Source organism: Liolophura sinensis, chromosome 6 (genome assembly GCF_032854445.1).
Source record: "Liolophura sinensis isolate JHLJ2023 chromosome 6, CUHK_Ljap_v2, whole genome shotgun sequence".
Taxonomy (NCBI): domain Eukaryota; kingdom Metazoa; phylum Mollusca; class Polyplacophora; order Chitonida; family Chitonidae; genus Liolophura; species Liolophura sinensis.
The window spans coordinates 18,017,206-18,036,217 of record NC_088300.1 but is presented as its reverse complement, the minus strand read 5'-3'; the positions used below and the strand labels follow the sequence as shown (position 1 = coordinate 18,036,217).

Sequence of the window (19,012 nt, the reverse complement as noted above, 5' to 3'; positions counted from 1 at the left end):
CGTTTTCCCGATATCCTTGATGTTCGACACAGTCCCAGTTGTTGAACATATTTTAAAAAAAATGAGATACGTTCAAGACTTTGTGATAATTCTGTTTGGATGCTACATACTTTGGACGTGTTTTCTCTGTTAAATTAAATCCGAAACTGGTGCGTATTTGTATAGCGGGTAGCAAATGTTTTGAAAGACGTACACTAAAACGTTCGTTTGAGAACCCGATAGCCGATTCACTTGCTTCAGTGCATCCATCAATGGAGAATGTAAAACAGAACAGGTTGTTTTATTCACTGAGCCCGATATCCAAAAAGATTATGTGGAAGAAACACAAACAGTTCAAATTGCCAGCGGTTTATTCGATTATTGATACATTGTCACCGTCAATAGATTGGACTTCTATTTTTTCATTGGCTGAGAAAACTAGACGGATGGCGTCGTTCAATAAGCAAAGAACGCTCGTTCATTACACATATTCCTACGGGAATCTTTTGCCAACATGCCGAAATTCGAGCGTTCAAGACGCAAAAAGACATTATTATTTCCCTCTCAAAAAAATAAGCCTAGGCCTAATTAAAATGTAGCCCGATAGAGCCAATTAAGGGCTCACACATCTACAGCCGTGTATCTGAGCTCGTTGAGTAAGCGAAAGGCACATCGACCATTTATATTACAGGCAGTATGTGAAAATTCTGCCAATTACGTCCTTACAATGACGAACGACCAGGGAAATCTGCAACCACTTCTTCCGAGAAAAAAACTTCGAGACTATTGGAATTTATCCAATCTTGTTCGGCGTGCTAAACGTTTCGATTATGGTCGAGGTGGTTCGAAGCGCTATGATTCTTGTAATTGCTAGGGACAATTTATTACATGTGGCATCGGGGTTAGTGACACCATCTGTCAGGGACGACGAGTTGAGATAGCGATAGTCCACAGCCTGTAGACACGGATACTCATGTGGCACTCCTCCAGCCTTCTCTCTTATACCCACGAGCCCTACGCACAGCCCCACTCAGGAAGACCCGGGAATAGCCAACCCGGACACCCTGCTTCATAGGTTACATATAAACTGGCATAGGAATCTGGAGCAATCTTCACTATGGGGTCAGGAGGAGAGTCTTTACCAGTGTGTCTGATTTATTAGACTTAACCTTAGAATTCTGGCACAGGAAGTGTGGGTACACATAAATATCTATAAGAAGTTATCACAGACATATACTCACTGGTCATGTGTGGATACGAGGAGCGTCATAATAAAAAGAAACTTGACATTTTGATCGTGTTTGATTTATCTGCAACATAGTGTCAGAGGAAATATATCTCCTAAAGCGTTTCGTTTGTCTGGTCCACGAACGAAAGCCTTCGACACTTTTAATATAACCTTTCCTAGAAAATGTGTAAGACATGATTCCAACCTTTAACCTTGACTAACTTATACTACACATGGTGGCGTGTAATAATTTAGGGAATTGTAGTATGCCCGTTATTTGAATTTGCATAATTCATTTGTAGCCAGGATTCCATATGGCACAATTGAACAATTTTACTGTACTAGAATTCCAATACCATATTGGGTGTAGGGTTCAAATATTAAAGTTTACAGCACAGAGAATAAAAACAGAGCAGTAAGGACAGCGTGATAGTTGGCAAATGGTTACACATGGTAACCGGTGAAACACGGTCACTTGTCAATTTACTTGTGCTATCCCGTTGATTCTTTTACGAATGATCAAACCGTTTGACTACCTATGTGAGTCAAAAAATCAATCAAGTTTGAGTTTGAGATCAAGAATTAAATGATCATTGCACCAGCCTTAATCGTTTTTAATTTCTTTTATTTAATATTTCATAATCACGTTTAAAAAAAACTATGGATCAGATATTTTACATTGGAAATGTTTGTTCATTGAAAAAATTGGTGTGTGTTTGAACCAACCTTTTAACAGCCTCTTAAGACAAGACGGTAACCGAATCATTTTAAGCTGCATTCGAAACATGCATCTCAGTTGCGCTTTGATTGCAGCTGTTTTGTACATCCAATGTAACAATTTCATTCACCACCGATGATCCATGTACTTACCTAGGCCTGGAATAGGCGGTATTAGGCACAAGAGTTAAGCAGGCCTCCAAGATTCTGGAGTTTCTATGCATGTTTACTCCCATACTCTGAGTGAACGTGTTTAATCCTTGGCAAACGAATTTTTTCGTAATAACTTGTGACTTTGATAGAAATCCTTACACGACACACATGATCTAACAAATGCTATATTGCGAGGTATGTACTCGCATTATACAGGATACTTTGGTAACTTGATATCCACGAAAAAGGATCATTGCAGTGTTAAACTGGAAACTATCCCTATGTCGTATAGATAGAATGACAGGAAACCGTTGCCGTTTTCGTACGGATACGAATCTCATGCAGCACTGGACCCTCTTCGCAAACTGGATCTAGCTCTAATTCCAGAATGGCTGCATCTACATGTAATATAAAACAGAGAAAGAGTTCTACATAGGTCTCTGAAACGAGAGGGCTATAAAACACAACAGCAATAGCAAAAAGTAACAAAGAACTTTACAAAGATGCACACATATTACTGGAATGCTACAGTCATGTTGAAAACTATAATAGACCTATACAACAGTACACTTCTAGGAAGCATTTCTGGCCGCATGTAGTTCATATCGTTTTTATACTCCGTTCTATGGTGGCGGAAAATGTCTCTCAGCATGCTCATAAAGGGTCTTAATTGTTGTAAAGACGGCAGTATAGTTCACGACTCGGTGCACATTCTGTCGTGAATCATTTCTTTGAAGTATGAATTCGCCTAGACTTGACTTGAAAAGTGCCCAAGGCGACAAAAAGAATCTGTAGAGGTGTTCTTGACACAAAGGAATGGCTAGGTCATGCTGAACCAACATTGACCTAATTATAACATACAAAGAGAATACATCTTATGCCATGAATTTATGAAATACTAAGACCTATAACTTAATATATAGAGACAAGTCAATGTTATAAATACAGGAAAATTTTGACTAGAACAGCTTGCTGTTTCAAATCTTCTAAGCAGCCTTCACGAATGGTTTTCAGCTTCTGCTGCATTACGGAGCGGATTACGACATGACACGGCCCCTTTTGACAAATTAGACAGGTATAGTTGAAGTAATTGTCTAATTACCCACTAAACATAGGTAACAATTTGGTACAAACTTCAAATTTCTAGCTCACAAAGTTTTAGATTTACAGGCCATTAAAATTAAGGAACTTCAAAATTGGTTTGTTTGACAATATCTCGGAATGTTATAATCATAAACAGAAATGAACGGCAGTTTCGGAATCATCAGCCCAAAATATATCTATACTCTATGAGAATACTCTATGAAATTATGAATACATTTTGAAATTGGAACGGATTTAATGCTTTCTGCAAACTTTATGTAACTAGTCTCGTTTTAGTAAGATCGGTACATTGGTTTTTGATAACATGCTTGAAGGTTGTGCTCAAAATCCAATATGGCTGTCAATCGAATCATAGTTACGCTGTAGTTGTCCTTGTGTGACTTACATATATCAGTGATATCAAATATAATGACTGTAAAAATCCTGGCCCCGGGATCACGAAGCGATCTTGGACTTTAGTCAAAATTTCAAGTCACTTTAAAATTGTTCTTTCTCACGTAACAAAGTCAAAATATTGTTTGACGCCGTAAATTCTGAGAAAGTTATTGTGAAACAAACAATAAATAACGAAATAGAACACACCAAATTTAATGAATAAAATTTTTGCTTGTCAAAGATCGTTTCGTGGTCCTTGTTCCCACTCCGCAAAACCATTTCTGACTTTTGATTTAAAGGAGACATATTTTAATGAAATCGGACTCAGTAGTCTGTGTGATCACAGAGTCCAGTAGTCTAAAGCTTATAGAGAATATCGAGCCTAGCGAAAGGTTTGAGAACTGATTATGAACCTAGAATGACAAGAGCGTGGTGTCTATGGAATGGATTCTGTCACCCCATCATCCTCATCAACATTTCCGATCAGTCTTATGACAGTTATACCTGACATTGACTAAACTGACATATCGAACGTTGGTAAATATATACTGATTGAATTTGATTCACATGATACCAGGTGGACGGGTCACGTGACTTACTTTAGGACAAGAGAGATACATGCCAGATAAATCTGACAGATGAGCAGATTTGTCATGAGCTGAATTCAGTTTTTACCCCTGGCTCATCAAATGATAGTCTTCCGTTTCACCTAAATATATGTACATTCTACAACCAAATTTCTTATTAGTATGATATACGAAAACTAAAGTGTGCGCAAATTGTCCAACAATTGCCTGTGTGTACGGATGGAACTGGAATGCTATGTTATTTCTCGACTGCTGAACGTTCGCCATGTTTTAACCGCCAGTTTTTAGAATACATCAAGTCTACAGTTGCACGTGTGTTTTTACTTAATATACTGCTACAATATTGCCTCTTTCATAATAGTCATGGAAGGTGACATCAAATATCCAGCTGTTTTGTGTGGGTCAAAGCATTAGGCTACATGGAAATTTTTAAAAATTTGAATGGTGGACTGTTTGGTGGAAGCAACTTTTTGTGAGGGCCTTATTGCCTTTCAAATGTGATTGTAGAAGTCTATTCTGTACAGGTATTTTTATTATTACTGTACAAAGCATGCCTTTGTAACTTGATGTATTCTCTCATTTACAGGTTACTGGTTGTGCTACATTAACAGTACTGTGAACCCCGTGTGCTACGCCATGTGCAACGCTAACTTCCGGCGGACCTTCTGGCGGATTCTGACGTGTCGGTGTTTCCGGCGGCACGAACCCCGGGGCAGGGGGCCGTCTGCTTACACCAGTGGGTGCGGCTCCAGAGGGCGATCTCAATAAACTTGACGGACGGTGCTTCTTCATGGTATACTGGTATATTTACCGCTGAAAAATAACAATTTGTCCCAACTATATAATAAAACATTTTTTTGGAAATTATCCCTCTGGAAACAGTGGCCATTCCACAGTTTGTCAGGTGACAAATGTCACTGCGGCGCACTACTGAGGATGTCTGAAAAGAAATTCACGGCATGACGGAGACACTTTGTTACGTGGTCCACGAAAGTCTAGCCATATCTCACCGTGTGAGACTTGAATTCCAAAGGGTGGACGCTCGCTGAGCATGGAGTGTGGCATCGTAGGTCAAGTATAATATTTTGTGCTCAGTCTTTGTCTATACAAAGACAGATATAGAGGAAGTTATCAGTGTGATGGACGGTTCTGACATGGCAGAAGCCTGAATGAATGTGTTTGAGACACACAGTGGTCTATAAAATCACGAGGCCTTCTTAATTCAGTGGAGGAAATGCCTCTGTCATATTTTGATGACGTTACTTTTGTAAGCCTCCTCGGTCGCTCGTAGATATATGGTATTTTTCATCAGCACTTGACCAGACGTACATAGATTGTCACCGCTTCATGGTTCGACCCATGCTCTGTGATTAACGCCCTCACACCTGCACTCATTCCATCTGTATATTTTCTTTCATTTGCCTAATGACTTTGATTTGATTACCTGGCCACACTGCCGTATGGTCAACACCTAGACTATTGTCGTCTCATCATCAAAACATACCACTGGTGATAGTCTGCTTACACTATTTGCTGGTGTAAATGAAACAAGATCTGAACTGGGGGGAGGGAAGGAGGGAAGGGGTGTTACACTGTGTGAATGGTCTATCGAGTGCCAATGTCTCTACAAGGTCTGTCAATACAATGGCCTGTTCACTGCATTCCAGGCCACCCTGACGACTCTCCCTGCTTGGAACAGTTAACGAACAGAGCTGTGAATAATTTACTACGACTTTCAAAAATAGAATCGGTTCCCCAAAATAAACCCAAACAGAATCTTTGATCATGGTATTTTTTCACCCAAAGAGTGTTAACGGTAAGTTCTAATTTCGCTTGCCGTGAAAAGTCGTAATTGGCTAGGAAAGCAGCTCATTACTGACTATTGTTTTTTTACCTGAAGCAATAATGGTTACAAAACAAATTCCGGTGGCTGGCCCTGAAGTTGGTCTTGAAATGTACTTCTCTCTTTTCAACGCCCCTTAAACCTAGTCCAGTGACAATGAGCGGTGATATGTTACGTTTCAAATTCTGTAAAATTACATTTCTGTATGCTATATAGTTCTTGGAAGACTGAAGTCGATTATTATTATTATTGCAAATAGCACATTTAAGTTTGTTCACATGACCTAACTATTCAAATAAAGAGCAGATACACCTAAAAATCAACTAAATTTTGTGCTTTGACTTCTTATGGAAAAACGAGAATTTTGCGATAATTACCAGCGTTTACAAGGAAATGTTTATTTTTGAATATAAAATTTTTCCCCGTATCATGCTGAAGTTGGAGTTCAAAACTCTTAACATCTGAAAATGAAACTGTTATTAATCATTCAAGCAACTACCATATACGGGGCGCAGCGCTATAACTTCACCGCACGTGGAATTCCACATCAAAGCAATGGTTTTAAAGTAAGACAACGAAAAAAAAAAACGTAACAGTCACAAGGAGACTATTCAAAACTGGCAAGAACACATGAATTCCTTACTTTCATTTTCTCGTGTAATGTGTGCCTGTGCATGAAAAGCTAATCTGACATTAAATACCTACATTAGACTTGGATGTGACGTCACTGACGTCATTAATATGACCCATGAAGCTCACTTTACAATCAAAAAATTTGACTGCATTGTTTCAGTAAAGGTATTTTCATAGACACTTTTCAGGTTGTCTTCCTACAGATGCTTACTAAATTTTTAACTTTTATTTCCGTGTAACATTTCGAAAAATAGACCTTTTTATACTGACGCTTTCTGGAGTGAGACCACACCGATCATGACATCGCTGTCTCTGTTCTGTGCTTGATAAGACAGAAGACTCAGTTGATTAACAGGTGTGCGGCTCAGTTTTCAAAAGTTAGTTCCTTGGAAGTACAATCGCTATAAATACATTATCTGTACATGTTATTTTGAATCTAAGATGTAAACATTATGATCCTGTTTAAGTGAAAAGCCAATTCTATCAAGAGATATATAACTGTTACAATCGGGCGGACATTTCAAAAACGGCTTTGCTCAATATTTCTTGTTATAAACGGTTAGAAATGCCCGGTTGCTCTTTACCAAAGTTTTACTGTGCCGACCGATGGGAGTACTAGTGTACCGGGTAGGAAGTCATGTTTGTTGAATATTCGTTTATGAAAATGTATTTCATTACATTGGTTGTCAGAGCACTGTAATTTTTGCCAGGTTTGTCAACCATCCAAAACTGTACATATTTCATCACGGCACATTTTCTTGGACAGATAATTTTTAATTTATATCCTTTGAGAATGATATTCACATTTAATTCATTATATACTTGCATTTTGTCTTCCTTGTCATATGCAATACTCTATCACATTGATCGGTTTCATTCAAGACGGTTAAAAATTGAATGCATTCATTGCGTTAACTTCACTTATTTGATGCACTTGTTTTATTTTGCTAATTTATTCAACAACTAATGCAATTCATTCAAACTGTTCAGTGAATAAATTTGAAGTAACTTGACAGAAGTGTGTGTTTAAGTTGTTCTTGATTGATAATTCAATGATTTTTATCCAGTTTTCTTTATTTTGTGTTCCTGTTGCAGGGATGTCTGAAAGACTATTGTTAATGGCCAATTGAAAAACGTCAGTGTGCTATAATCGCCTCTTGTACTGTTGATCCGCAAAGTTCGTGGTACCCCAGCGAGTGGGATTTTACCCAGTTACTGGAGTTGCTTTAAGGACATTGTCGATCACAAAGATTAGAATGTTTCGTGTTACTTTCAAGGATCCCATTCTGAAAGGCTCCTAAAAAGGCCATGCCGGGGAGGCAAAACACTGAACAAATTTCATTTCTCCACTATTGATTTATCCGGAGGATCTGAGCGAATGGTGAGTTGAAGTAGAACAAGGGACTCTCCGTCCAGCATTTCCCCATACAAAGACCACACAGATCCTGGCCTTCCAATTGACGTTCTCTCCGTTTACTTTTGTCTCTCAACCTCAAACCCGGTCGCATTCTATCCAGCACCCAGGCTTCTTTACACGGACTACCGAAAAAAATTTTACCATTGGGATTTTTCGATAACCTAGATATTTGCAATAAAACGAATCGAAGTGGGCCTATTCAGCATCTGTGTAGGAGTTTGCCGATACTTGTTTCTCCGGGTTTGGGGAGGCTGGCGTGAAACCACTGACAACTGGAGAGGATTTGTGTGCTCTGCTAGGGTCTAACTACCTATCCCCCCCCGTGTCGCATCACCCCGCTCCCTACCCCTCTGGTAACATCTCTACTTTACCTTCTGGCTTCTGTCAGGTGTACATACTCTTTCTTCACCTCATGCGCCTTTGAAGTTATCAACCCAACCGAAAAATCACTTTCAGGTGTATCTGCTCTCATCAGTCTCTACCACTCGTCTCTTTCATGTGTTTGTGCTCTCATCTGTCTTTACCTCAAGCCTCTTTCATGTATCTCTACTCTCATCAGTCTCTATCGCTAGTCTCTTTCAGGTGTATCTGCTCTCATCAGTCCCCAGCAGAAGTCTCTTTCATGTGTATCTCCTCTCATCAGTCCCCACCACAAGCCCCTTTCCGGTGCATCTGCTCTCATCAGTCCCTACCGCTAGCCTCCTTCAGGTATATCTGCTCTCATCAGTCTCTACCGATAGCCTCCTTCAGGTATATCTGCTCTCATCAGTCTCTACCATCCTCTTTCAGGTATATCTGCTCCCATCAGTCTCTACCACTAGTCCCTATCATGTGTATCTGTTCTCATCAGTCCCCACCACGAGCCTCTTTAATGTGTATCTGCTCTAATCAGTCCCTACCGCTGGCCACCTTCAGGTTTCCTGCTCTCATCAGTCCATACCACAAGTCTCTTTCATGTGTACCTCCTTTCATCAGTCCCCCCCACACGCCTCTTTCAGGTATATCTGCTCTCATCAGTCTCTACCGCTAGCCTCCTTCAGGTTTTCTGCTCTCATCAGTCCCTACCACTAATCTCTTTCATATGTACCTCCTTTCATCAGTCCCTACCGCTAGCCTCCTTCAGGTGTAACTGTTCTCATCAGTCCCCACCACGAGCCTCTTCCAGGTGTATCTCCTGTCATCAGTCCCTACCGCTAGTCTCTTTCATGTGTACCGCCTTTCATCAGTTCCCACCACAAGCCTCTTTCAGGTGTATCTCGTCTCATCTCTCTCTGTCACTAGCCTCCTTCAGGTGCATCTGTTCTCATCAGTCCACACCACGAGCCTCTTTCAGGTGTATCTCCTCTTATCAAACCCTACCGCTAGTCTCTTTCATGTGTATCTGTTCTTATCAGTCCCAACCACGAGCATCTTTCAGGCGTATCTCCTCTCATCAGCCCCTACCGCTAGCCACCTTCAGGTTTTCTGCTCTCATCAGTCCCTACCACAAGTCTCTTTCATGTGTACCTCCTTTCATCAGTCCCCACCACACGCCTCTTTCAGGTACATCTGCTCTCCCTACCGCGAGCCTCTTTCAAGTGTATCTTCTCTCATCAGTCTCTACCACTTGTCTCTTTCATGTGTATCTCCTCTTATCAATTTCTACCACAAACCCCCTTCAGCTGTATCTGCTCTCATTAGTCCCTACCACAAGCCTCTTTCAGGTGTATCTGCTCTCATCTGTCTCTAGCACAAGCCTCTTTCAGGCGTATCTGCTCTCACCTGTCCCTACCACAAGCCTCTTTCAGGTGTATCTGCTCTCATTAGTCTCTACCATTCGCGTCTTTCAGGTATATCTGCTTTCACCAGCCCCTACCGCTAGTCTCCTTCAGGTATATCTGCTCTCATCAGTCTCTACCACTAGTCTCTTTCAGGTGTATCTGCTCTAATCAATCCCCACCACAAGTCTCTTTCGGTTGCATCTCCTCTCATCAGTCCCTACCACAAGCCTCTTTCAGTTGCATCTCCTCTCCTCAGTCTCTCCCACTTATCTCTTTCATGTGTATCTCCTCTCACCAGTCCCTACCGCTAGTCTCTTTCAGGTGTATCTGCTCTCATCAGTCCCAAACACTAGCCTCTTTCAGGTTTATCTGCTCTCATCAGTCTCTACCACAAGCCTCTTTCAGGTGTATCTGCTCTCATCTGTCCTAACCACTAGCCTCTTTCAGGTGCATGTGTTCTCATTAGTGCCCACCACTAGTCTCTTTCAGGTGCATCTGTCCCTACCACAAGCCTCTTTCAGGTGTATCTGGTCTTATCAGTCTCTACCACTCGTCTGTTTTAGGTGTATCTCCTCTCATCTGTCCCTACCACTAGCCTCTTTCAGGTGCATGTGTTCTCATTAGTTCCTACCACTAGCCTCTTTCAGGTGCATCTGTCCCTACCTCAAGCCTCTTTCAGGTGTATCTGCTCTCATCTGTCTCTACCACTAGTCTCTTTTAGGTGTATCTGCTCTCATCTGTCTCTACCACTAGATTCTTTCAGGTGTATCAGCTCTCATCTGTCTCTACCACAAGCCTCTTTCAAGTATGATTGCCTTCACCCGCCCTTACAATTAGCCTTTTAGAGCTTTATCTACTGTAACTGACCTCTACCACTAGACTTTTTGATATGCTAGTGCCTTAGAACTCACCCCTTTCTACCACATCAGACGTACACCGAAGACAACCCCTCGACCCTGATCACTACGGCGCCACCCAGAAGGAAATTATGGTCTTATTTTAGCATCTACTCCATTCAGGCTCACCAGTCACTTTCTGTTGTTGTATATATTATGTCTTTCAAAAGTATACAAAATTTGGTTATCCCGGTGAGTTCACGGTAATCCGTCCCTGACCTGTTGGTGGGGTGATAGGTGGGGGTGCCACCATTCACCTGCTCAAGGGTACCTATGTTCAGTATGATTTCCGGGGAAGATGTCTGAACCGGCGTGTCACATACTCTATTAGTCAATCCACGCCACTCCACCCCAGCCAATCCTCCCCATAGAGTATACAGGAGTCTCCTGATATTTGGCGGTCCCTGAAGTAATTTATTTAATGGACGTCTTTATTCAGCAACTCACTTTTCCATTTCCATCAATGGCACAACACTTTGGACGTTCGAGTAATATTTTGTCGAAACCTAATAATGAAAACTGGACACGTCTTCCGCTGAAGGAATATTCCACAACCTTTATCTGTTACACCTCTCATCTCTTCCGTCGGAATGGAGGATGGATCTTATCTGTAGTCCAATCATTCCATCCGTCAATCCGTCCATCAATCAATTCATCGACCATTCAGAAATCAGCCATCTTTTCTTTCTCACAAGCGTATATACGCATTCGTGTATATATATTTATATATTCAGCCATTCGTTCATTCATTAATTTCATTAGTTGTATATGGCAGACTTTAAAAGGATTTATGCAATCAGCAATTAAGAATAAATATTACACAGTGTCAAGACAAAATCTGCATGTTATAAAGATCCCTAAAAATAAGTCATCTCCACTTCAAAGCTCTGGTTAAGCGTTAGTGAATATAAGGTTTGCTCTCCTTAACACAATGATCAGATGTATGTATGTCAAATATAAACACAAGCTTTCTACAATGTAGAAAGGCTTTGGGGGCTATACCCCGATACTACAAACAATTTAAGTTTGTATTCCATACATTTGTAGACCGCTTCGATAGCTTAATGTCTGCCTCGAAGTCGGCAGAGACCCTGGGATCAAACCCGGGACTGGTCATACCAAAGATTTTAAACATGATACTTGTTTTAGCAAAGGTTAGAGCAAAGTAACAGGACTGGTTGACCCGGTTTCAGCATAATGTGACTGGGTGGGGTGTCATGGAAGGTATCTTGGTCATAATACTGCAGTGGCGGCAGCGCTTTGGCGGCATGGACTTGCCCTGCCACAAGAAAACAAAGTATATGTACACACACAATCACTCCTCGTCGTCATGTAAATGAAAAATTGTTAAGTACGACGTTAAACCCCAAGCATACATTCATTCATTCACACATTCACACATTAGTAAGAGACTCTGGCAACAATATATGTTTATGTTTTATAAGTATGGCGAATAAATCTTTTCATTTCAATTCAAACATAAAATCTAATTTGAGGTTCACAACCTTTTAATTTGGATGCTGTTGTCATTAGCTTTATCTTCTCAGTAGGCCTATATAAGTGTATATATAATATATTATAGCACTTTTTTCGATAATTTCAAAATATGAGATGGATTTTACAAATCATTGTTTCTAATCCTTATTAATTACGAATCTTCAGTTAAGCAATATGTTTCACCTTATAAGCTCACACACTGGGCCAAAATAATTTAAACAGCGGAGCTATGCTCAGTTTGTGAGGAGGTGATGGAGTGGGGTGCGTGACAGTATGATCTGGAACCTATACACAACCATATAGCTGTCCGTACATACATTTGTGATCTTATGCGGCATTTGCTATTAGCAAAACTTGGCAAAGCATTTTGATCGATTGTTTGACTTAATACTTAAAAACACTTCACTTACACGATGTCGGTCAGTATATACTTCACTTACACGATGTCGGTCAGTATATACTTCACTTGCACAATATCGGTCAGTCTATACTTCACTTACACGATGTCGGTCAGTATATACTTCACTTGCACAATATCGGTCAGTCTATACTTCACTTGCACGATGTCGGTCAGTCTATACTTCACTTGCACGATGTAGGTCAGTATATACTTCACTTGCACAATATCGGTCAGTCTATACTTCACTTGCACGATGTCGGTCAGTCTATACTTCACTTGCACGATGTCGGTCAGTATATACTTCACTTGCACAATATCGGTCAGTCTATACTTCACTTGCACGATGTCGGTCAGTAAATATTTCACTTGCACAATATCGGTCAGTCTATACTTCACTTGCACGATGTCGGTCAGTATATACTTCACTTGCACAATATCGGTCAGTATATACTTCACTTGCACGATGTCGGTCAGTATATACTTCACTTGCAAACGAGGTCGTCGATCACTTATTGCCCCGTGAACAGGGAGTGTGGGGGGATGTACACAAGCACGCACCTGTACACCAAAAATCGCAGGCTGGCAGAGAAAAAAAGATTTTATACACTAAATTTCCGAGAAACGGAAGTGCTAAAAGGGCGTTGATTCCAGCAGTCAACGGCTGATAATGTCAATGACCGTATGCCGGGTAAACCGAACCGGGTGAAAATTGACGAGGCCATTTCGCACACACAACTGACGCATTTGACAAGCACTGGTTATTTTTGCTGTTGTTTCCATATTTGTCTTTTCCGTATTCTGATTATTTCATTCTTAGACTGTGACATGAAAGGGCTTTGGACATCGTTTCGGAATATGGCCAGGGTCACATGAAAAATGACGATCTTTATGCTGGCAAATTCATACCACATAAGGATCGTACGAAAGACGCTAGGTATATAACACCTTACCCCATCACATATTACACAGTGTCCAATCAAAGATTATTGCCTATTCGATCTTCCTATTTACGCCAATGAACAAAAATGGTAATACACCTGCAAAACCTTCCTTAGTTACCTTGACATCATTATCTTTCGATTATTCAAGTATTTTCAAATAATCCTGGAAATCACCGAACTCGATCAAGAACTGATTAAAGTAATAGCATATACAAAATAAGCGAATTGTAAACACACCTACTCTCTCCGACAGCCATGCAGCTAGAACGTTGTTTCGCGTTTTTGACTTAATCATAATTTACGTGCAACAGAAAAAAACTGTGTATGTATAGACTTTTTCTTTCATAGTGAGAATAGGATGAGAAGAAAATAAAAACTTGTGTTTATTGTCATTGATTCCTTCGTGCTATTTACAGCCTAAGTTGTTACAGTTTGTCTCTGCAAAAGCACTAAGCCATGCGTCTTACAAAGCAGAGTTTTGTAGACGCCCGTAGAGTAAATAAATCCCGTAATGTAATAATTTTTACTTAATGGGTAGAACGTTTTATCTGTGATGTAACTTAATCACATTATGGGTAGCAAAAACTACTAATAAGGTAATGTATGTGCGTATGTGTGTATGTGTGTATGTATGTATGTGTGTATGTATGAATGTATGCTTGGGGTTTAACGTCGTGCTCAGCAATTTTTCAGTCATATGACGCGTCATCATTAGGTGTGTGAACATATATTGTGTCTTCTTGTGGCAGGCCGAGTCCATGCCTCCAAAGTGCTGCCGCCACCGAAGTATCATGCCGAAGAAACCAGACATGACACCTCACCCAGTCACATTATTCCGACACCGGGTCAGCCAGCCAGTTTCCTTGCTCTAGCCTCTCAGTTCTGGGCGCCAGGCGAGGTAGCAGCAAGTTCCATTTTTAGAGACTTTGGCCATAAAGTTGGGCATCGTCGTATAAGTAAAATATTCTTGAATACGGCGTAAAAGACCAGTCAATCAATAAAAAAAGTCCTTGATATGACTGACATCGAAGCGGACGCTCTGGTCATTAGGTCATCGAAGCGGTCAATATGCTAATGATTATGTTGTATTATACTATGGGTAACAATTACTCATTTTGTGCTCATTACTGAATAAAATTCAGTCATTTCTGAACTGACATATTTGTGTAAGTAGAATTCTGGTTACTGATGAGCAGTATTTGTTCAAGGCAGAATTTGCTGCTGGAGGCCGACAGGGTTCTCGCTTTGGGTTTAGTCATCTAAGCTGGTCGAAGTATGTTACAAAGTCCTCTTGACCTGTGAGGTCATACTCGCTTAAAACCTCCCCTGATTTATAGGTTAGTCTGGTAGCCTAAACCGATGTGGTTTCCCGCAGACCATGCACAGCTTTACTCAACTATATATTTTCTCACAGGAATAATAGAAGATTGTATAGGTACCTATAGCCTACAAAAAGTGTGTTCTAAACTTTCCAGCGAGTCCCCTATGATAAGATCGGATGAAAGAGGCAAAAACAGATTTGAGAAGACAGTCTAATCTAATACTGGTGAGTTACATTATGGACACATTGACGTAATGATCAGAAACATGCTTGGGTCAGGCGTACCTATAGTGTAACACGTGTTACATAATGTTATCTATAATGTAATAATTCCGGTAGATGAACAACAACGTAAGCTGCTAAATCTACATTCTCCTAGTATCTGGTGTATACCCTGCTACTGGCTTAAAATATCATTCCATTCTGGCCTCATTAAATCGACCACATAACGGCAACTTCCGCAACGCAACATCGTCTGGATCTATTTTTCCAAGAACTCTATCTCACAATGTGTTTTCACTGTCACATCTGTAGGCTTACAAGGCAAAGAAAATGATCAATAAAGTGTGTATATGTGTCCCGCTAGCTAAGGATATGCTTGAGGAAATGAGTCAAACAAACATAATTACCAGCTTATGCATTCAGAAATATTTCTTGGAAAAACGTTTTATATTTATCTCGGCCTTATACCGTGTCAATGACTCATTCGGCTACCTTACACGCACACGTGCATATAAGTACTATTGTTCGTGTTACGAGATTGTGAAAAATAAGGGAATTTTAAGTACTTAACAAAAAGACAGATAAAATATGAGGGCATAGTCAAAATATAAACCCTAGGTTATGTGTTTCATTAAATCCCATGATAACAACTCTGGCTCAAACTGCATGACAGATCTTGCTGTGCGCTACCACGTGTTCACCTGTATGCAAGGCGTCATCTCGCGACAATAAAGCGAAAACCCACACGGGGCCCGTTTCATAACGCAGTGGTGAGTTAATCGATTACAATGTAATGTAACTACCAATGTGACACATGATAAACAAATATTTTGCGACGACAGTTACGATAAGCTTGACCTTCGATTCTGGGCTATGGTCCTGAGTATTGAAGGTTCTGGGCAAATTTCTCGTTACTCGTCAAAACTGATTAAACCTTTAATCGCACTCGGTCATATTTCAAACATCGTAACTTAAAATAATGTTTTGGAACCCTTTATGTTCTTCAGAAGAGTGTTAGAGCTCATATCATGAAAGGTTTGTGTGCGACGTCAGTGATATGTAGAAAAACAATTGAAACATGTCAACCCAAATAAGTGAAATATTCTGCTCTGCTGCGTTACATATGGGTTTGAATGATAAAGTTAAAGCACTTCCTTTGTACTTAACTCAATTAGTAACCAGACATGGCCTTGTGGAACCCGCGGTAACAAGCTGTCTGTACAGCCGTGAATCTGGTCGCCATCGGGGTTGTGGCAACTCAGTCAAGGGGACACCACTTCAGCCAAAAGGTATGTACTCGAATATGGATACAACTGAAGAAAAAGGCACCCAGCACTCCAGTCGGTGTGCACTTCGTGGCGGTAAAATGTGGAAACATGTGGAAACATGGCATCTTCACAGTCTGTTCCATTTGTATGATTACAGAGTATTCGTGACTTCAACAGTCATTAGTTCAGGGCTATAATTCCAGATATATTTGTTCGTATATTTTAGCTTGTATGTCCGCTATCCACCGCGTGCATGCCATGCAATACCAGAAGAAAGTTTTCTAAGGAAAGTCATCTACAAACCAGGTCAAGGCATACCCTGAGTATTCGGCTAATGATTGTTCTATGCGAATGCAAATATAAAGCTGACCCATCTGTAATAGTATCGACATTAAAACAGGGACCAATGAAACCGACAGGGAGATCTGGAGTCCACAAAAAAACCTCGCCTAATCTATAAGGTCGCAATTATTTTACATTTGGGATCATATGTAGCAGTTGAATCTATTTTATATGGCAGTTTATAAAAAAAACTTTGAAAATTAGTTCCTTTTGGCTCAGTTAGATCTGAGCAGATTTCAGGTATGTTTGCCAGCATTTACATTCGACCCGGTGTGGGTTTTTTGTCCATGATTTCTATTCACGATAGATTTAGATTCTGGTATTTTGATAACCCAGCAAAACTGAGGAATATGATAAACCCTGTCCTACGTTGAGAATGAAATCGCAGCTCGTGTGCCTCGTGGCTGGATATCTTACCAATGACATACCATCAGCAGGCTCATGTGAAGAATAAGATTGCCAGTTAATGTCCTGAATAGTTAAATAGCTAGTGTTCACATGAAAATATATACTAGCCCCAATGACCATGAACCATACGTTGTTATATGAAAACTTAAAGATATCTTCCTCACGACTATAAGAGGGTCTGTGGAAGAAGTTTGTGTAACCTTAAGAGTTTAAGTTGTATCGTGCATACAACAAACATTCGGACTGACAGGCAGACTTACAGCCTGATTGTCACATCGCCGACACGAAAACAGAAGTAAGCCAATTCTAGCCGAAGGGTCACAGCACCCGGAAAACGTACATCTGCATGGTAATCACTCATTAAGTAGTCCCAACGGATAGAATCCGGAGAAAAAAACGCAGTATACCATTGGGTTCACCCTGAAATAGGGTTGATCCTATCTACGATACTGCCTTTCTCGATCTAGCCTAGTAACAGTGGATAAGGGCAGAGGTTTCAGTCCAGAACAGGTGCCTAAGAACTCTTTGTTCGTGATCGAAATTCATTTATACATCTGTTAAATAACAAAATCTCGCTCTTTGAAATTGAAACTAACAATGCCAAAAACACGTACACATTCGCATTTAAGTATTAAAGCATATAACAAGAGCTTTATTCATTCTCGCGATATTTCAGATTTCATGGACATGGAATATTTTCGGCCATCAAAGCGGAACTTTCCCATACTTACAATATTAAGAGACGTTGTTACAGCTGCTCGGAAGATCATATCTTCAGTAAAATGTTAACATTCATGTACATGGACATAGCATCTAGAATAAAGTCCTATAAAGCACTTGATACAAAGGGCATAAAACAACACCCCCCAACATGTAAAAACATTTGAATGTGAATTTTCATAGGCTCTAAAATACAACGTAAATGTAACCCCATATATCCAGTAAACTGTGAACACAGCAGTATAACACGATTAACACATCTTGAATACATATTTTTGTCCATATTTTCCTTTTAAATTTTTTGATGGATATGTGTATTTTCATGTATTAAATTGAAAACCACAGCTTGCTAAAAGGCGAGCTAGATTCATGGCTCTTTGTAAATAAACGCTGCCGTAAACAGTAAGACATCGACAATTTGGACACTGAGGTCAACACTACTGGGACTCAAAAATGAGATAATTGCTGTTGGTCCAAACCCAGGGTTTCAATACCATGGAATCAACGATCTAGGCCCTCGTTTGATGAAAAGATAACTTTGGTTCTGAACCATGGGGTCAATGACCTTGGTGCTGATGACTTGGATGGATTAGATAAACCCAGAACCATGAGCTCAATGACCCTGGACATCATTATTTGGATTGACGACTTCGGTTCTGAACTGTGGGATCAATGACCTTGGTCCTGATTACTTGAGCTGATGACCTTGGGCATGAACTGTGGGATCAATGACCTTGGTCCTCATTTCCCAAAAAGATGACCTTGGTTCTGAACCGTGTGATCAATGACCTTGGTCCTGATTACTTGAACTGATGACCCTGGGCATGAACTGTGGGATCAATGACCTTGGTCCTCATTTCCTGGAAAGATGACCTAGGTTCTGAACCATGAGATCAATGACCTTGGGCCTGATTATTTTGATGAATGACCTTAATTCTGATCCATGGGATCAATGACCTTGGTCCTGATTTTTTAGATGTACAGCCTTTATTCTGGGACCACTGACTTTGGCTCTGAACTACCGGATCAATGTCGGGTCTTAATTGCTAGACCCAGGATCTGAATTCTGGGCCAACTGTTTAATTAACTACATATCTGCACATAATTGGCTCAAATACTGCTCGATGGCATTAACATTTATGAGCTCAGGAGATCTTTCCCACCATAGTTCACAACAGAAAAGGCTATTCTCATGACAGCT

The 19,012-nt window shown here is 40.4% G+C and overlaps 1 protein-coding gene across 1 annotated transcript in view; it reads left to right on the top strand.

Annotated features, from left to right (window-relative positions):
* The window catches only part of LOC135466963 (muscarinic acetylcholine receptor M1-like), a 28,605-nt gene extending 23,694 nt beyond the window's left edge, over positions 1 to 4,911 (top strand). The window contains exon 2 of the mRNA XM_064744717.1: positions 4,730 to 4,911. Coding sequence (XP_064600787.1) covers positions 4,730 to 4,911 — 182 coding nt within the window. The remainder of the gene's footprint in view (positions 1 to 4,729) is intronic.
* Positions 4,912 to 19,012: the final 14,101 nt, after the last annotated feature.